The following is a 20,147-nucleotide window of genomic DNA, read 5'->3' as shown; positions in this document are numbered from 1 at the left end:
TAACAGTTATACAGTGATCACTGGTGAAAAGGTTAACTAGGGGGCAATCAGGGGGTTAAAACCTTTACTAGGTAGTATATGGGGGTCCCTGACGCTATAAGACGCTGACGGCAAACCTAAATACTTACCTCCCTAACTAGCGTCACCCGTGACACTAATACAGCGATCAGAAAAACGATGGCTTAGTGACACTGGCGACAGGGGGTGATCACGGGGTTAAAACTCTATTAGTGGGGGTTAGGGGGGTACCCTAGAGGGGCCCAACACTAACTGACCTACCACTTATAACTGTCACAAAATGACACCAATGCAATAATCAGAAAAAAAAACAAACTGCTATTGGTGTCACTGTGACAGGTGGTACAGGGGGGTGATCGGGGGGTGATTGGGGGGTGATGGGGAGTGAAAAGTGTGCCTAGAGTGTTCTACTGTACGTGTAGTGTTGGTGCAGACTTACTTGATGTCTTCTCTCCTCGGAAGCCGGAACGAAAAGGCTTCACGAGAAGCGATGACATCACATCATACTTCCGATCGGACCCCCCCCGTGGGCAGGCAGGGACATACAGGTAAGCCCTTATGCATGCCGGTGCTATTGTGCTGACGTACATCGGCGTGTGGTGGCGGCAACTGGTTAAATTATAAAGAGTCAACCTCACGTGTATGGAAAGGCTGCATCGTCCATCAGGCTCTACTGCAAAGACTTCTCCAAGTCACGCGAAAACCCAGACTGCCCAATCCATGAGCAAGGAGCTCGGAACAGCAGCAGTGGAAATGTGCCCAATCTTTCCCTCACAAGGATTAAAGAGTATCTCAATAGTGTAATATGTTTTAAAAAAAAACTACTTTAATAAAACTTGAATTAGACAGTCTGGGTTTTTTCGCATGACTTGAAGAAGTCTTTGCAGTAGGAGCCTGATCGACGATTCATACATACGTGTATATTGATTGGTTTGCTCGAACATTATAGTGTCTACAAACTATTGTTTTATATACTGGAATTTGTTTTAATTTATTTTTTTATTCTAGTAAATCAGCAACTTATAGCGGAACTGTGATAGTATGGTGGGCAGTCTGACACTAACTGACACTTTATGGGAGCCAGTGATACTAATACAGTGACAGTACTAAAAATGTGCATGGACACTGTACTAATGACACTGGCTGGGAAGGGGTTAACATCTAGGGCAATCAAAGGGTTAATTGTGTGGCTAACAGTGCTTGGTTTGTGTACTGTGAGGTGCTTTTACTAAGCGATGTGCTGGTTTTCCTACCCTGCTTTACAAGGAAACAAAAAACAGCACATCCCCGCTGACAGGACAGTGCGCTGTATTGTTTACATTCACATAGCTCTGTCCTATTATCCTCTTCGCCGATCAGTGGGTACCGGCGGTCAACCATTATCCGGCACCCGCTGATAGGCTTGTGCTGTGACTAATCACAGCACAGCTAGTGCACCAGCAGCTCACGCATGCCCCCTACCCGAAAGTGCTGGATCGCGTACTAGAAACGTGATTCGGCACAGGAGAGCCAGTCTGCTGCTGTACTCATATGTGAGGCAGTTGGCAAGCAGTTAAGAGTAGCAGGGAGAGCAGAAAAGGCAGGAGAGGGATAGCTCATGCTACTTACTCCCTGTGTAAGGTTTTTTTTTTTTTACTGGCATATATAGCATGCCTAAGGTTCAAAACTGGTTAAAACATAGGCTGTCTTACACAGTTCCTGCTATTTGTAAGACATCTCCTACCACAGTAAGATCACATAGTGCTTGCTTTAGGCCCATTTCACACGGATGTCATTCGTTTAGTCACATATTTTCAAGGAAAAAAGGGGTCCAGTTTTTACAAAGAAAAAACAAACATCAGTTTACATCCATTTTTACATCTGCCCACCAGCACCCTTAACAACCATGACTAATCCCTGCTGTCAGTGGGGGATTCCCCGCTGACAGCAGAATGTAAACAAAAAAGCTGGCATTTTGGTTTTTAAACAGTGTGCAACATGGGGGGTTCCTTGGCCAAGCATCCCCCTGGTAAAGCACCGTCCCCATATTGATGATAAGGGCCTCTTCCTTACAACACTGGCCTGATGGTTGTGGTGCGAGGGGATGACTTATAGGTATTTGGAAACCCCCTGTAACAAGGGGGCCCCCCATATCCAGCCCCCCCCCCCATGTAAATGAGTATGGGGTACCTAGTACTTATACTTATTCACCAAGAAAAAACAAGTAAAATAAACACACAGCATAGTTTTTGACAAGCCCTTTATTAAAAAAAATCATCAATCATGTTGTCCAATGACATAGGTCCACATTAATCACGATGAACAATGGCCTGCACATAAAACATAAAAAGATTAACACCTGGCGATCTCGACCTCTCTGGTCACTGGACATCACCGGGTGACCCCACCACTTTGTGTATTTTAGCGCCAAGTGGAAGCGGAGCTGTCATTCAGCCCCACCCCTGCTGTGAACACCTGGGTGACCCCACCCCTTATGACAACGCTGCAATGACTTTGTTTGCATCAGAGGTGGGGCCGAATGACAGCTCCGCTTCCCTTTGCTGCTAAAGTAAACAAAGGGTTATGGGGTGTTACCAGTTGACCCCGCTCCCTTTTGAAGTCATTGGCCATATATGGATATGTCCAGTGACATCATGAATGTCGGAGTTATCAGATGACCATTGTTCATTGTTATTGACGTGGACCTACATCGCTGGGCAACGTGATTGATGATGGATGTACATTGGGGGACTTTGTCAGGGAGGTACCCTTCCCTGGAAAAATACCCCCCTATGTTTAGCAAATGGCCTGCCAGGGTGCATGTTTCGATAAGGGTCTGGTATGGATTTTAGGGGGGACCTAATGACATTTTTTTTTTAAATTTGTCTCTTGCTAACATATAAAAATTAAGAATTACAAAAAAAATAATTTTGCTTCTTCATAATACTGTATATTATTACATACATACATACATATTCTTTAGTATATGGGCGTTGTTAACAGAATGTTTAACTTACCTAAATTAGGTGGCATTTCTGGGCACAATATCAACTCGTTTGCATCTGTGAGAAAATAAAAATATTTCTAAAACCCCAAATATTTTTATATAATATTTTGTGCATATTTTAAATAAATAACTTAGGTAAAACAATCTGATATTTCCAATGTATTTGCACAATGGAAGGGGAGGAGGGGGTGGAGGAGAACCCCGGAGGGACCGACCACCCCAGGGAGTACCCGCGCCCCACACCACTCCGGGGAAGGAGAGGATGGGACCCCTTACTTACCTCTCCAGCGAAAAAGCGCGGGTAACGCTCTCAGACAGATCCTCCTCGCCACTGAAGTGGGGGGGCTGTCGGCCACGAGGAACGCTGTGGCACAGGCCAAGACCCGGTCGTATGGGACCTCGCGAGACGTTTAACTCGCAGGGCCAGCCCCTGTCCAGTGGGGCTATGTCACAGCCGACCTAGCGCGTAGCTGTGGTCTGCACGCGCTCGCTGGCCAGAATGGGGTGATCACTGGATCAAGCATCCAGCCCGTTGTCCAGCCCGGCAGTTGATTGTAGATCTCACCGGAAAAAAATCCAGGAAAAAGAGAAAATAACAAACAACAAAAAAATTCCCAGGACAAGAGATCCCAGTCGGGAAACTAGGTCCTTACTAGGCAGAAAAAAACTGCCTAGTCCTACTCCTGCGGAGATGATATAACCCTACCGTTCTGAATTAAGAAGGCTGTGTCTGTCAATAAACGAATGAGAAATGATTTTAATGTTCTGCTCCCCTTCAACCCACAGGTTCAATAAAAGATTATATAAAACTTTGACTCATTCTTGTAAGTAGATTGTAAAATAGGGATTGATGTGTGCTACCCCAGGTAGGCATTAGGAATAGGAAGAGATAATTACCATAGATATTGAAACAATTTTTCTTTTTTTCGGTGCCTTTATGACAGTATACATATGAACAAGAAATACAAACAAACCATAGAGTACAAATAGAAAAGCTCACCTAGAAGGCAGAAAAGAAACACAGAAGGCCAGGAAAACAGTAACACCAAGACCCAACATGCTGGAGACTCAGTCTGCTCAAATGTGCAGGGATGTGTTAGACCCTACTTTAGTAAGCAGGCTCATCGACCTTTATCTCTTCCAACAGCAAACCATACTAAAAATGTTGGTTACAGGAGATTACAGCCATACACACCATGACTAATGGAACAGTGGAACTCAGAGACAAACATAGCAAGGAAAAGAGACCAAGAGTCTAGAAAGACAATAGATGGTGGGAAAAGTGTGATTAAGAAACAAGTAAGGCAAGGCTGTCACTTAAAAAATGTTAACTTAAGCAATACATTAATAACCCCAGAAGATCAACAGAAAGGGTTCATGGCCTTTCTGGTACAATTACAATTCTAGAACATATGACTGCATCCACAAGAGGCTAAGCCTGGATGGAACGACCATAGATGATGGCAGTGTAGGGAAAGGGGCAGACGTAGAAGTATTACTGGTCATGTAGTTCTGAAGACAACTTTGTTTGCTACTTTCTAGGCATATTGTACCAAGATCTTGGGTATATAAATACGTTGTGAATCACATGTGACTTATTGTTGTAGGAACCACAGTTGTGACTAAAGCCGTGTAGGCTGAAACATGTCAACTGTATTCCTAATCTGTACGCTGTGGTTTCTACAATAAACAAGATTGTAAGAGCAGCAACGGTGGTGCGGATCACTTTTATGGATAGCTGCTACAGCTGTGAGACTGCATATTGTGCACCCGTGAGCTCTACTGATGCTGGACTGATTGGGTAGGAGCACTAAATACTTCTACTATTTCTATGCTCCCTTGGTTGATGCATCTATCTCCTTGCTGTGTAGAAGATGGTAATGTGAAGCTACTGATGGTCTGCTTGTCACATTCTTAAGAAGTCCCTACTTGGTCTTTGTCCCTTAGTTCACACACATTTGGGGTGATTTTGGACCTCTGGTGTTCCCCTTTGATATGTTGTTTTTTGCCCATTCCACACAGGCCTCCAAAGAGAACCTTTTCTTTTCTTTAGAAACAAGTCTACTTTTTTGGTAGATATTAAAGATTGTATGCCTCTCAAACCAAGCCTTTTTTTTCTTTGTTCCCTCTACCATCTCTGAAACATTCCTTCTACTCCAATGGACAATCCCCTTCACTGTTGCAAGCCTCTATGTTTCAAGAGTAGTTTTCTAAACCCTATAAATTCTGAGGTCACTGGAACAAAGAGCAGGTACTCTCTATATTTGAACATGAATTTATCTTTGTTCCACTGAACCTCTCTGTTCCATTGAGATTCAGTGCAGGTTCTGTCTACTTCCACTATAGTGGAATACACAACCACCATGGAGAAACAACGATTCTATCTGCAGTAGGGGACGTATCACACCTTTCTGCTAGCAGAATGTGACCTTCTAGCTTGCTTGTCAGTCTACATCCTTAGAGTGGACCACTGGATGTTGAACCTCATCAGCCATCAAATATAAAAGAGGAGATTGAAACTAGCACCTGAAAGCTTTTCCTTACATCTACAGCCATTGAATTGCTCCATGCATTGGCTGGATAATGTACCTCGACAAAAGTAGGATCCTCTTTTGCAGACTCCACTGGTCCCTTAGTTCCTTCAATGCTTTGTTTTCTCTAGTATGTATCTTTATCTCCTATGAAGTTCCCTGGCTCCTCAGAAAGATCAACAAAAAAATAAAATCATGCATATTTTTGTATCCTTTAACCTGCTATTATAAAATCTAGCCAAACAATCTATTGTTTCTGAAATAACCATTCACTAAGGAGATCCGTTTATTCACTCAGTTTGAACATTCACTGTTTAGTGCAAGTCGTCTCCATGGAGCCCTGAATCACAGACAGCTCCTTGATTAAAAAAAACTGCAAGGCTTCATAGTTACATAGTTACATAGTAGGTGAGGTTGAAAAAAGACACAAGTCCATCAAGTCCAACCTATGTGTGTGATTATGTGTCAGTATTCATCCCTCTCAAAACTCTTTGAAGTCGTTTCTGGACTTCAGAACCCAACCCAGGAGTTACCAATCTTGGAAAAACCTGTAAAACCAATTTATTCTATCTTATGGGGCAGTGGACAGTGTTAGTAGAGCAGTAGATGGTGTCAGTAGTTTTTTTTTATGTATTTATTTTTTACAATTTATTTTGTTTTTAATTTTTTCACAATGCTTTCTGGGAGGGGGAGGGGGTTGGGGTTGGGACATTGGACAGTGTTGGTAGAGCGGGGGCTGTCAGTAGTTTTTTATTTGATATTATTTTACATAATTTTTTTACAATTTTATTATTAATTATCAGCCCTGTTGGTGGGCTTTGGTAAGATATCAGAGAACTAAACAGACCCCTGACATCTCCCCTTTGATACAGACAAAGGAACTGGGGACAGAGATTCTCCAGTCCCTTTTTCTGTAGCCTCAGCTGCACTGAAAATGAATGATAGCAGCAAACAAATACTCTTGCGCACAAGTGTGATGTCCGGGTAATCTAATGTTCAAAGGATAATCTCTCAGGCCTTGCTGCCCTCCAGGATAGGGGTATACTAGCAGTCATAAGAGAAATACAGAAAAGAGGGTGCACCAGCCTTGTGCATTATCCTCAATAAATATATTGATAAAAACAGATTAAAAACTACTCACAAACGTGAAGAAAAATCGCTTTGTGAAAGCCTTCTAATGATGGCAATTGGTCTATGTATCAACTGTCTCCAGATGGAAGAAGGTATCCCTTCAAATGGTGTCAGCCAGCAGTGGTTCTGATGTCCTCTCTTGCACTGGAGACCGTCGATACTTAGACTGATTGCCATCATTAGAAGGCTTTCACAAAGTGATTTTTCTTCACATGTTTGTGAGTAGTTTTTAATCAGTTTTTTTCAATAAATTTACTTAAAATGAATGAACAGGAGAATGAGGCTCCTCTCCATTCATAAACTGAAGCAGAGTAAACACAGTTTACCATGCTCAGTTATCAAAGAACACAGGAGCGATCAGTAGTGATCGCCCAATATGTCCAATTCAGAAAAGGAAGAGGCCGGTAAATGACATTCACCGGCCCCTTCCTCCGATCTCCATCTTGACACATCCCCCACACCTGGCTGGAGAGGAGAGGAGGGAAATCCGCTGTAGGGGGATGAGGGGGCGGAGGAGGAGCATACAGGGGGCCAAAGGAGGAGAACACAGGGGAGAGGGCGGAAGAGTAGCACACGGGGGGCCAGAGAAGGTGGACACGAGGGGCATTCAGGGATGATAGGTGTGGTGGGAGGGACAGTTCAATTGCAAGCACCGATCTCCCTGTATAGCTTTTCAGCTGACAGCCGCGGGAGGGAGAGGAGGAGAAGCAGCTGTCAGCTGCTTTACTGAAAACTATACAGGGTGATTGGTACTTGCAACTGTCCCCCTTTCCTGACCGATCATCCCCCACTGTCAACCAGAAATGATCATCCATGGGTGCAGTGTGGGTCACAGTGCCCCCCCTTTTACCTTTAACCATACAAGATTGTAATGCCACATTCTTGAGCACAGCAGGTTGCATAACCACCATGTCACCATTGTGCTCTGGTGGTGCTTAATTTACCTCAAGAACATTTTTATCCATTTCACTATCAATTTTGGCAAATGGCGCCAATGCTTTATCAACCTGAGCCTGTGGCTTGTTTTTATACAAGTACATTCAGAGGTGCAGTGCCAGGGGGGTGTTTGTGTATGCTGAAGCATCCCCAAAAATTCTTTCACCACCCCCCATGTTCATCAAAGTCCACTGCAGAATGTCCCAGTTTTTTTAACGAAGTTCCTTTAAATGCAGTGTGCAGTAGATGCCTGAAAGGGGACTATTTTTTTGCCCTGTGGAAAGAAACAGCAACTCAGGCCACACCTTCTGTTCTTACTGCCAGCAATTTATGCCCTGTCTCTAGTGGATTGATATGCTTCTGTGTACTGTGTGCAGCAATGCACATAAGAGGAGCAGTGGCACAAAAAGAGAAGGAGAAGCCTCAGAGGCAGGGTTCCTATTTTCAATACAGTGTCAGGGCAGCAATAATCAACATCTGACCAATGGATGGAAGTGCACAGGGAGAGGGGGTGGTCTGTGGGTCAGAACACCTGCTATAGTGTCATCTATGGATGTAAAGTTTCCAAAAATTTTGAAGCCATGGGAAAAATTTTGTTTTCTGGGTTTTTTTTTCTGTAAGAAATGGACATATTTGAAAAAATGTAAAAAAAAAAACAATTAATGTGGAGTTTTACAAATCAAAAGTCATTTTGTTACACTGGGAACATGAAATGCAGTGTATATAAAAATATTATGCTTTAACCACTTCAGCCCCGGAAGATTTGGCTGCTTAATGACCAGGCATTTTTTTGCGATACGGCACTGCATCGATTTAACTGACAATTGTGCGGTCGTTCGACGCTGGACCCAAACAAAATTGACGTCCTTTTTTTCCTACAAATAGAGCTTTCTTTTGGTGGTATTTGATTTGTGATATAAACAATAAAAGAGTGACAATTTTGAAAAAAACACAATATTTTGTACTTTTTGCTATAATAAATATCCCCAATTTTTTTCTAAAAAAGCAAATGTTTTCCTCAGTTTAGGCAGATATGTATTCTTTTACATATTTTTGGTAATGCAAATTGCAATAAGCATATATTGGTTTGCGCAAAAGTTATTTGTGCAAGTTAAGACATCTACAAAATAGGGGAGAGATTTATGGCATTATTATTTTTTTTTTACTAGAAATGACATTATGGAGGACTGATCGGACACTTTTGACACATGTAAATGTCCTGTCAGGGTGTCAGGTCACCTGGGACCAGGTGACAGATGCACTCTGTAGGAGTCGGAAGTGCACCGCTAAGGTAGTGGACCCTAGGACTGACTGCTGCGGATTGAACCCTGAAAGGTTCAGGAAGCAGGTCTACAGGATATCTAACATGGATCCCAGTGGGAGCTAGAGCATAGATTCCCCAGGGCGCGGAGTCTAAGAGCCAGCGGGTGTTCCCCAGAGCCTCTAGTGGTGAGGATGGACTGCGCTGCAGTCTGGCTCAAGGTCGCGGCCCCCAGGGTCTCACAGCTCACGCTCACCGTAGACTACAGGAGAAGAGGAAGGAGGCAGCAGGCTGAAACGACAGGGAAGTAAGGGGTAAGCCAAAGGTCAGGGCGACTAGCAGACAAGGATAAACATAACACGCCAAAGGTCAGGGTAACAAGCAGACAGGGAGAGTCGAGAGCAGGCCAAAGTCGGTAACAGGAATCAGATGTAGGAAACACAGCAAGTACACACGGAGGCTAACACACAATGGTTGATCAGCACTGCTGGCTTGCAGTGCACAGGTTAATATAGGGTTCCCTGATAGAGCCTGGGGTGGGGCCATGCTTAGAGGAGAGGTTATAAAACCAGTCAGGTGAGAGGCAGCTGGTCTTTAGAGATGAACACATGGAGACAGGTAAGCTGACAGAGAAAACTCTATTGCATAACCATGACAGTACCCCCCCCCTCTTATGAGGCCTCCCCCTCCCCCGCCTGGGCCCTGGCTTAAAGGGAAACTCCAGATGAAACCTCCTCAACAGACGAGGCGCAAAGATCTCAGATGCAGTGATCCAAGACCTCTCCTCAGGACCAAACCCTTCCCAATGTACGAGGTACTGAAGAATGCCTCTACGGCGCCAAGAATCGAGAACTTGACTAACCTCGTACTTAAGATTATCCTCAGAGACCGAAACCGAGGTAGGGAGAGGATGAGAGGGCTTATTGAGGGCTAAAGGCTTCTTAGGAATGGGTAAAGGCATAAGAAGACCATCAGGAGTCTGAGCAGGGTCCCCCCAGACCCTTAAAGATGAGCTGGACATCCAACACAGGATCATCAGACGGGCAGAAGTAAGTGGATCCCTGAGACCAGGTTGGTCAGAAAGTGATGTGTCACAGAAGTCAAGCTGGATAGCTTCACTGGGCATAGGCTGAACTGGTGCAGAGGCCAACTGAACAGCATCGCTAGGTGCAGCAACCACCAGAATCACATCACAGGGCATAGCGACTGTGGAACTGGTGGACGAGTCAGCCTGGGTGTGCGTCCAAGGGGGTCCAGGAACAGGCAAAGGCAAATGACCATGCAAACTGGAGTGAATGATCGGCTCAAGTTCACAGGTGGCTCCTCATCCAGAGTGCTACATGACCCAGAGAGTGCCTCAGCCCGACTATTGCAGGAGACATTCCAGAAATCGCTATATGCAGTGGGAAGAGCAGAAGATACTGGGATGGTGGCAACAGGAAGTTTCTCTTTTGGGGTAACCCTGAGCAGGCAGGAAGAGGAACAGGAGGAACCCCAAGCCAGGATCAGTCCAGCAGTCCAGTCAATGTGTGGAGAATGGAACCGTAACCAAGGAAGACCTAATATGATAGGAGATGAAGCTTTAGGTAAGACAAGGAAGGATATCCACTCCTGGTGGAGTGTCCCTACCGACATCTTAAAAGGAAGGGTCTGGAAGCGGATAGGACCCCCTGGGAGAACAGTGCCATCAATCACCAAGACCACCAATGGCGTTAAAAGGGGCAAAAGGGTAAGTCTCATGGAAGATGCAGTTTCCCAATCCATGAAATTGCCAGCGGCTCCGGAATCCAGATGTGCCGAGACCGAACGAGAGGAAGCGCCAACAAGAAGGAACACAGAAAGAAGAAGATGAGAAGGTGAAGGTGATACTTCAGGGTCTAATACTCCACCTTCCAGATGTATTAGCCCCAATCATTTTTCCGGACGAAGAGAACAAGTGTCACGAAAATGACCTTTGGCCCCACAATAGAGGCACAGGCTCAGAGTTCTGCGCCTAGCGCGTTCTTCAGGAGACAACTTGGTCCAGCCCAGCTGCATACGTTCCTCAGCGGGCAGGGGGTGCTCCTCGGATCGAAGAGAAGGGACTGGGAGCTCAGGCTGCCTAAGGAACGGGGAATGCTGGCGTCTTTTTTCCAGGGCCCTCTCCTGAAAGCGAATATCGATCTGGTTACACAAGGTGATGACACCGTCCAGATCAGCAGGAAGGGATCTTCCTGCTAATTCATCCTTCACTCTATCAGAGAGGCCATGTAAAAAGGTTGCAACTAGGGCCTCATTATTCCAGCTCAATTCAGCTGTGAGGATACGGAACTGAAGAGCATACTGTCCCACAGAAGCGAACTCTTGACGGAGACGTAAAAGAGCGCTAGCCACTGAGGAGACACGACCCGGTTCCTCGAAGATATTCCGAAAAAGTTTCAAGAAATCAGACAGGCTAGAAACCACTGGATCATTCAGTTCCCACAGAGGGGCAGCCCAAGCTAGCGCCTCGTCGGACAGAAAGGATATAATATAGGCTACTTTCGCCCGATCGGACAGGAAGTTTTGGGGCTGAAGTTCAAAATGAATCGTGCACTGGCTAAGGAACCCCCTGCAAGCCTTGGAGTCCCCAGAGAAATGGTCCGGAGCTGGCTGTTGTAATGATTGTGTGGCTGCGACTGGTGCGATAGGTGCAGCAGCAGATAGCGGTTGAGGTTGTTGAACCGGGGGTCCTAATGAGGCCTGAACCTGTTCAAAACGGGATGCCAAATCCTGAAGGAATCGCATCACTTGGGACTGATGCGATTCCAGGGTCTCAAGTCTGCGAACTAAGCCCTGCAACGGATCATCTGTGGGTAACGGCACATCAGCCTGGTCCATGGCTGATCAAACTGTCAGGTCACCTGGGACCAGGTGACAGATGCACTCTGTAGGAGTCGGAAGTGCACCGCTAAGGTAGTGGACCCTAGGACTGACTGCTGCGGATTGAACCCTGGAAGGTTCTGGAAGCAGGTCTACAGGATAACTAACATGGATCCCAGTGGAAGCTAGAGCATAGATTCCCCAGGGCGCGGAGTCTAAGAGCCAGCGGGTGTTCACCAGAGCCTCTAGTGGTGAGGATGGACTGTGCTGCAGTCTGGCTCCAGGTTGCGGCCCCCAGGGTCTCATAGCTCACGCTCACCGTAGACTACAGGAGAAGAGGAAGGAGGCAGCAGGCTGGAACGACAGGGAAGTAAGGGGTAAGCCAAAGGTCAGGGCGACTAGCAGACAAGGATAAACATAACACGCCAAAGGTCAGGGTAACAAGCAGACAGGGAGAGTCGAGAACAGGCCAAAGTCGGTAACAGGAATCAGATGTAGGAAACACAGCAAGTACACACGGAGGCTCACACACAATGGTTGATCAGCACTGCTGGCTTGCAGTGCACAGGTTAATATAGGGTTCCCTGATAGGGCCTGGGGTGGGGCCATGCTTAGAGGAGAGGTTATAAAATCAGTAAGGTGAGAGGCAACTGGTCTTTAGAGATGAACACATGGAGACAGGTAAGCTGATAGAGAAAACTCTATTGCATAACCATGACACAGGACTGGGCTCAGCCCTTCCTTCTCTGAGCTGGCCGCTCAGCTTCGGCTAATTGCCAGCTCCTATCTCTCCACAGTGAGTCACCTGTTGATGATATCCTGCTTGTCAGTCTTGCCTACTTAAACCGTCCAGCCAGGATGATCTCTGCCTTCGCCCTGGTCACATCTCTAGAGACGCTCTCCTGTGTTCCTGTTAAAGACTTGCTTGGCTGACATTCCTTCTGGCTCCAGATCTTGCTTGCTGTTCTACTACGCTCATCTCTGGCTCCCTGACTTTTTGGCTTGTCTGACTATCTGTTCCTGAACTCTGGCTATGTTTAGACTACGTTTACTCTATTTACCTTTTTTTATTATTATTAAACAAGTGTGATTTAACTGTACTTCTGTCTCAGTCTGATTCATGGACAGTAGGCGAAGGCCATGAATTCAGAAGATGCCGTCAATCCACTTGTTGGTAATATTTTTTTCCAGATTGGATGAGCAGGTTCACCGCATGGATCAGTTTGCCATGACGTTAGAAATGCTCCTGAGTCGCACGCCTCACCTGTAATCTCCCACTGTGGCTGCTCTGGTACAACCTGTTTTGCAGGCCATCCCTGCTGCTGCTCCAGTCTCTGTGCAGGCACCCACCTCGACTATTACCTCTATAAGAGGTATGTCTGGTTCCCCTTTACTTCCCCAGCGATTTGAGGGTGATCCAGTCCAATGCAGAGGGTTTCTCAACCAGGTTGAGATATAATTTAAGATGCTGCCCCAGGCATTTCCCACAGACAGAAGCAAAGTAGGTTTTGTGATATCTTTGCTTTCTGAGAGAGTCTTGGTCTGGGCAAACCCTCTATGGGTGATGCAAAAACCTGTTGTCTTGAGTTACCCGGAGTTTGTGGCTTCCTTTAAAAGGGTATTTGACATTCCCACACGATCCGCATCTGCTGCCAAGTGCCTCATGTCCATCAAACAGAGTACGAGAACTGTTGCTGATTACGCCATTGAATTCCGTACTCTGGCAGCAGAGGTTGCTTTGAACAATGAGGCCCTCGTGGCTGTGTTTACCCTTTGTCGGTTTTGGAGGATAAGGCCATGGAGGAATATGTAGCAGACGCACTTTCTCAAGGTTTCATCTGCAAATCCTTGTCTCCTGCTGGTGCTGGTTTCTTCTTTGTGAAGAAGAGTGGTGAACTGAGACCTTGTATTGATTATAGGGATCGCAATCGTTTCACGATTAAGAATGCCTATCTGATTCTGTTGATTACAGAGTTATTTGACAGCCTCCATGGGAGCAATGGTTTTCACGAAGCTTGATGCATACAATCTTGTGAGAATTAAGGAGTCGACGAGTGGAAAACTGCATTTAATACCAGAACAGGCCATTTTGAGTACCTCATAATGCCTTTTGGCCTTTGTAGCGCCCCGGCAGTTTTCCAGGAGTTCATTAACAATGTCCTCCAAGATTTGTTGCAGTTATGTGTGGTGGTTTATCTCGACGATATCTTCATATTTTCCAAGTCCCTGGAGAGCCATCACACAGATGTCTGTCGTGTGCTTCAGAAACTAAAGGCCCATAGATTTTCTGCAGACTTTTGTCTTCAGATTTATCAAAACCATATAATATGAGGTCAAACCATAAGAGTTTCAATATGTATGCAATCAGGCAGGCCCTTGCACTACACGATCTTGGTAAATTTGAAGACAAAAATCTGCAGAAAATCTAATAGTGTGTATGGGGTTTAAAAGAGAACAATCTCTATTGTAAATTGGAGAAGTGCTAATTCCATCGTGAACAGGTTGAATTCCTGGGCTATGTCATTTCCACTGCTGGTTTTTCGATGGACCCAGAGAAAGGTTCAGCTGTCCTACAGTGGCCCCAACCCGTGGGTTTACGTCCTCTGCAGCTTTTTCTTGGCTTTGCCAACTATTATCGGAAGTTTATTCGTAACTTCTCGGCTCTGGTCAAGCCCCTTACTGATATGACCAGAAAAGACAGTAACCCACAATGTTGGTCTCCGGAGTCCATTAAGGCCTTTGAGCAGTGCCGACCCAAGACATTGTGCTGCCTGGTACCAAGAATGAAATCCTGCCCCCCCAAAATAAAAAATCACGCCCACCAAAATACCCCCACATCCATTATTTTATATCATGATAACTAAAGTGGACCTGTCATGGCTCTATACATGTATATAGGAGTATAAAGAGGACCTGTTATGGTTGTTTACATGTATAGGAGTATAAAAAGGACCTGTTATGGCTCTATTCATGTATAGGAGCATAAAGAGGACCTGTCATGGCACTATACGTGTATATATAAGTATAAAGAGGACCTGTCATGCCACTAAACGTGTATATATAAGTATAAAGAGGACCTGTCATGCCACTATACGTGTATATATAAGTATAAAGAGGACCTGTCATGGCTCGCTACATGTAAAGTAGTATAAAGAGGACCTGTCATGGCTCTATACATGTATAGGAGTATAAAGAGGGCCTGTCATGGCACTATACTTGTATATATAAGTATAAAGAGGACCTGTCATGGCTCTATACATGTAAAGGAGTATAAAGAGGACCTGTCATGGCTCTATACATGACCATAGGAGTATAAAGAGAACCTGTCATGGTTGTTTACATGTAGAGGAGTATAAAGAGGACCTGTCATCGCTCTATACATGTATGTAGGAGAATAAAGAGGACTTGTCATGGCTCTAAACATGTGTATAGGAGTGTAATGCCATGTACATACGAGCGGAATTTCCGTCGGAAAAATCTTGGATGGTTTTTCCGACGGAATTCCACTCAAGCTGGGCTTGCATACACATGGTCACACAAAAGTTCGCTGAACTTTCGACCGTCAAGGACGTGGTGACTTACAACACTACGATGAGCCCAGCAAAAGTCCGATGGAGCATACACACGGTCGCATTTTCCGACCAAAAGTTCTCATTGGTCTTTTGCTAGCCGAATTTCCGACCGTGTGTATGGGGCATTAAAGGACGTGTCATGGCTCAATACATGTATGTAGGAATATAAAGAGGACCTGTCATGGCTCTATAAAAAGAACCTGTTATGGCTCTATTCATGTATGTAGGAGTATAAAGAGGACCAGTCATGGCATTATACGTGTATATAGAAGTATAAAGAGGACCTGTCATGGCTCTATACATGTATATAGAAGAATAAAGAGGACCTGTCATGGCTCTACATGCATGTAGGAGTGCAAATAAGAGGGGTGTAAAATATGCCTGCAATACCCCTACTCAGCGCCAGATTAATCCCACAGTTCCAATAGTAGTGCACACACCAAGAAAAAATTTAATAATAATGATACTTTAAAATATAATAGGCAAAATATTAAAAAGATACTAAGCAGCTGTTAAAAAGAGTAAAAATGGAAGCGATAGTATACAGCCGTCAGGGGGAAGTGTGCGTCTCCTTGCAGACACTGCGATCACTTCCGGGTGGAGAGCGGTGGATGGTGGAGCGCAAACGTCACTGTGATTGCAGTGTCTGCAAGGATACGTACGCTTCCCCCTGACGGCTGGATACGGTGATAGCGCCCTCTGGGTTACTTGATATGCTTGTTGATGTTTATTTGATGTACGTAGCTAGTATTAAGGGGTCTTCTGCTGTATGGAGGATTTGGTTATAATAAACAGGATTACACTATTGCAACTATTCTTGTGTTTTATGAGGTGGGTTGGAGCCCCTGTACCAGTGGATCTCTTGGATGGTGAGGACCAAGTATCAAAGTAGCTGATGTACACCTAACTTAAGGCTTTCTCATCAGAGGCATCTGGTGAGTTTGACCCCCTGGGGAGTGTGCTTCATGAGGTGGAATATGAATATTGTTTTCTGGTGGAAGGTGCACGCTAGGACTACTGTTGTTGAACACCTGTAATACTTTTAACTGTCCCCACTACCATCTACTACATAAAGACTTACAACTGTGATGTTCTGCCACATGTTTATGATATTATCATATTATCATTTTAATTTTCAGCGCTATTTTAGTATTTAAATGATCCAGGGACTGGACTGTTTTATTTGTATACTATCGCTTCCTTGTATGTAGGAGTATAAAGAGGACCGGTCATGGCTCTATACATGTATAAAGGAGTATAAAGAGGACCGGTCATGGCTCTATACATGTATCTAGGGGTAGAAAGAGAACCTGTCTAGGCTCTATACATGCATAGGTGTATAAAGAGGACCTGTCATGGCTCTATACATGTATGTAGGAGTATAAAGAGGACCTGTCATGGCTCTATACATGTATGTAGGAGTATAAAGTAGGAGTATAAATATGCGTGGTGGAGCTGTAGGACCTGACATCACCACGCACCAGCTGGCTGGCTTGAGCCGCGGCTGTGAGTTCTTATCGAATACACCGTTTTTTGGATGTCAGTTGCTTATCATCATATTGGAATAAAGAAACCTTGATTTTAGTACTGCACCATGAAGTCTTCTTTCTACCTTTCATAATACGCTCCACAAGCGATCTTACCCTGACAAGGGTCCCACGAAGCATACTGCAGCAGTTGGAGAGTTGCCTTTGGAGGAGAGGATTCGGATATCGGATGAACGTGTGAACACACTGTCCCTGGCTGATTGATCCCTCCTGTGTATGCCTATATGATCTCTATAACCTGAGATCCAACAGATCTGGTAAGCGGCCCTTTGGTCTTTAAAATCACTTTTTTGGCTGTTGTCTGGCTGCTCTTTTTGCGGGGTGAATAGAGCAATCGTTACGCCTTCTGAAGAGTCCAATTTCAACGGATTTACATGGATTGATATCTGTTATGGACTATTAACTATATTGTGGCACTATTTATGTTTTTCTTCGTTCCTACACCTATGTGTTTTTTATACATTTATTTATATTATTTTGGTTGCGCATCTAAATTTGTTACACATGGCTCTATACATGTATAAAAGGACCTGCGTGGCCGGCAGCCGCGATGTCAGCCGGCCACCCATGATCACTCCACAGAGAGCCAGAACGGGAATCTGTAGGTGTAAACAGACAGATCCCCATTTGAACATAAGGGGTGAGACAGATCTGCTATTCCTAGTGATTAGGAACAGAGATCTCTCTCCTCCTCCAGTCAGTCCCATCCCCCCCCCCCCCCCCCGGTTAGAAACACCTCCCAGGGAACACATTTAACTCCTTCCCTGACAGTGATATTTACACAGTAATCAGTGCATTTTTATAGCACAGATCGCTGTATAAATGTCAGTGGTCCCAAAAATGTGTCAAAAGTGTCCGACCTGTCACCGCAATCTCGCAGCCTCACTAAAAATCGCAGATCACCGCCATTACTAGTAAAAAAAGATAATAATAAAAATGCCTTAAATCTATCCCCTATTTTGTAGACCGTATAACTTTTGCGCAAACGAATCAATATACACTTATTGCGTTTTCTTTTACCAAACATATGTAGAAGAATACATATTGGCCTAAACTGATGAAGACATTTTTATTTTTTTGGATGTTTATTATAGCAAAAAGTAAAAAAATCACGTCACCTGCCACACATTGCGGATTGTCATTTGCCACAACATCGCCTGCCACACGTAGCAGATTGCCACTTGCTGTGTAGTAGAGTAAAGGCAGGCAGCAGAGAGATGATGTAATCTCTCTGCTGCCCACGGCTGCACAGTGAGGGCGGAACTGCAGTGATGCAGGGCGGGCAGTGAGAGATGATGTCATCTCACTGCTCCCCCACCCGCCAGCCCGCTGATTGGCCAGCAAGCCCGCTCACAAGCCGACTGTCCCACCCACTGACTGACTTCCCCTGTGCTGCCCGCACGCTCCTGTCCCCCATCGGATAGTGGCCGCCCTGTACTGCGCAGGCGCAGTGCTTGCGCAATATGGAGGGCAAAGGAGACGTCGATAGTCTGCGAACATGAACAGCGGGAGCGTGTGGCACAATCATAGGCGTGCGCAGGGGGTGTGCTGGGTGTGCCTGGGCACACCCTAATCACCCAGTGTGGCGCAGATTCCTCCTGCTGATATTTCACCAAAGCTCCCAACAGGGCTCCTAAAAAATTGTAAAAAATAATAAATTAATAAAGGAAGTAAAAATAAAAAAAACTACTGACACCATCCACTGCCCTACTGACAAGTCCACTGCTCTACTGACACTATCCACTGCTCTACTAACACTGTCCATGTTTTAATACATTTGGGGTGCACACCCTAATGCAATAGGCTGCGCACACCTATGGGCACAATGTACTCCTAATTGTGCAGGCACCGTGTAGAGCTGATGAACAGCTGTTCATGTTCGGAGACTTTCGGCGTCTCCTTTATCCTCCGTACTGTGCAAGCTCTGCACCTGCGCAGTACAGGGAGGACACTATCCGATTGGGGACCTATCTCGGCAGAACACCGGGCTCCTCACAGTGGGATCCGCAGCAGAGCGGGCGGAACAGGCTTGCTGGCGGACGCCAATTTGCTGCCCCCCCTGAAAGTGCCGCCTGGAGCCATCGCTCCATCGGGTCCCATGGTAGGGCCGGCCCTGCCTTTGAGAGTCTCAAGGCTACCTTGGTTTCTGCTCCTGTGTTGGCACATCTTGATCCTACATTTCCTTTTATCCTTGAAGTTGATGCTTCTGAGACTGGAGTTGGCACCCTTCTGTTTCAACGTCCTATCTCGGAGAGCACTATGCATCCTTGTGGCTACTTTTGCAAGAAATTGTCACCAGCGGAGTGCAATTACAAGATTGGTGACAGAGAGCTGTTAGCGATCATTTTAGAACTGAAAGAATGGAGACATCACCTCAAAGGTACCACTGTGCCAGTTCGCATTCTTACTGACCATAAGAATCTCACATTCTTGTCTGAGGCTAAATGCCTCTCTCACAGAAGGGTGCGATTGGCTCTTTTCTTGTCTAGTTTCAATGACATTGTCTCATTCTTACCCGGTACTAAGAATGTAAGGGCTGACACTTTGTTATGACAATTTTCCTCCACTTCCAAGATGGAGTTGGTTCCGGTTCCTGTGATTCCTCCTTCTCGTATTCTGGCTACGGTTTGCACCAGTCTCACTTTTCCTTTGGGTGACAAAATTCTTGCTGCTCAGGTTCATGCTCCTCCTGAGAAACCTTGTGTCCACTGCTTTGTCCCAGAGAGTCTCTTTACTGCCATGCTCCAGACTTACCATTCTCCCAAGGCTGCTGGCCACCCTGGGAAGAATCAACTCTTTTGGGTCATTTCCCAACAATTCTGGTGGCTTAGTCTACGTGCTGATGTAACTGCCTTCATAGCTGCCTGTTCTGTGTGTGCTCAGAGTAAGACTCCACAACACCTTCCAGTGGGCCTCCTACAACCCATACCCAATGGAGAGAGGCCCTGTACCCACCTGTCTATGGATTTCAATGTGGAGTTACCCAACTCCCAGGGCAACACAGTTATCCTCTCGAAAATGTCTCATTGTATTCCATTTAAGAAGTTGCCCACTTCTAAGGAACTGGCTTACATTTTTGCTCGGGAGATCTTTCACTTACATGGGCTACTCAAGGAGATTGTCTCGGACAGGGGTAGTCAGTTTGTGTCCCGGTTCTGGCGAGCCTTTTGTGCACAGTTGGGAATTCAGCTTGCTTTCTCCTCTGCGTATCACCTGCAGTTTTATGGGGCTGCAGAACGAGCCAATCAGTCCTTGGAGCAATTCCTACGTTGCTATATTTCTGACCATCATAACAACTGGTCAGACCTCTTACCATGGGCGGAG

At 45.5% G+C, this 20,147-nt stretch overlaps 1 protein-coding gene across 3 annotated transcripts in view; it reads right to left on the bottom strand.

Moving 5' to 3' along the window:
• The window catches only part of LOC141108078 (beta-1,4-galactosyltransferase 1-like), a 524,736-nt gene that overhangs the window by 445,975 nt on the left and 58,614 nt on the right, over positions 1-20,147 (bottom strand). For 2 of the 3 annotated variants that reach the window (XM_073599307.1, XM_073599325.1), the window contains exon 2: positions 3,015-3,059. The exons of the other annotated variant lie outside the window; for it this stretch is intronic. In XM_073599307.1, coding sequence (XP_073455408.1) covers positions 3,015-3,059 — 45 coding nt within the window. The remainder of the gene's footprint in view (positions 1-3,014; positions 3,060-20,147) is intronic. 3 annotated transcript variants of the gene reach the window in all.

This window comes from Aquarana catesbeiana, linkage group LG01 (assembly GCF_042186555.1).
Source record: "Aquarana catesbeiana isolate 2022-GZ linkage group LG01, ASM4218655v1, whole genome shotgun sequence".
Classification (NCBI taxonomy): domain Eukaryota; kingdom Metazoa; phylum Chordata; class Amphibia; order Anura; family Ranidae; genus Aquarana; species Aquarana catesbeiana.
The sequence above is the reverse complement of the archived record's forward strand: the minus strand, read 5'-3'. Positions and strand labels throughout refer to the sequence as shown.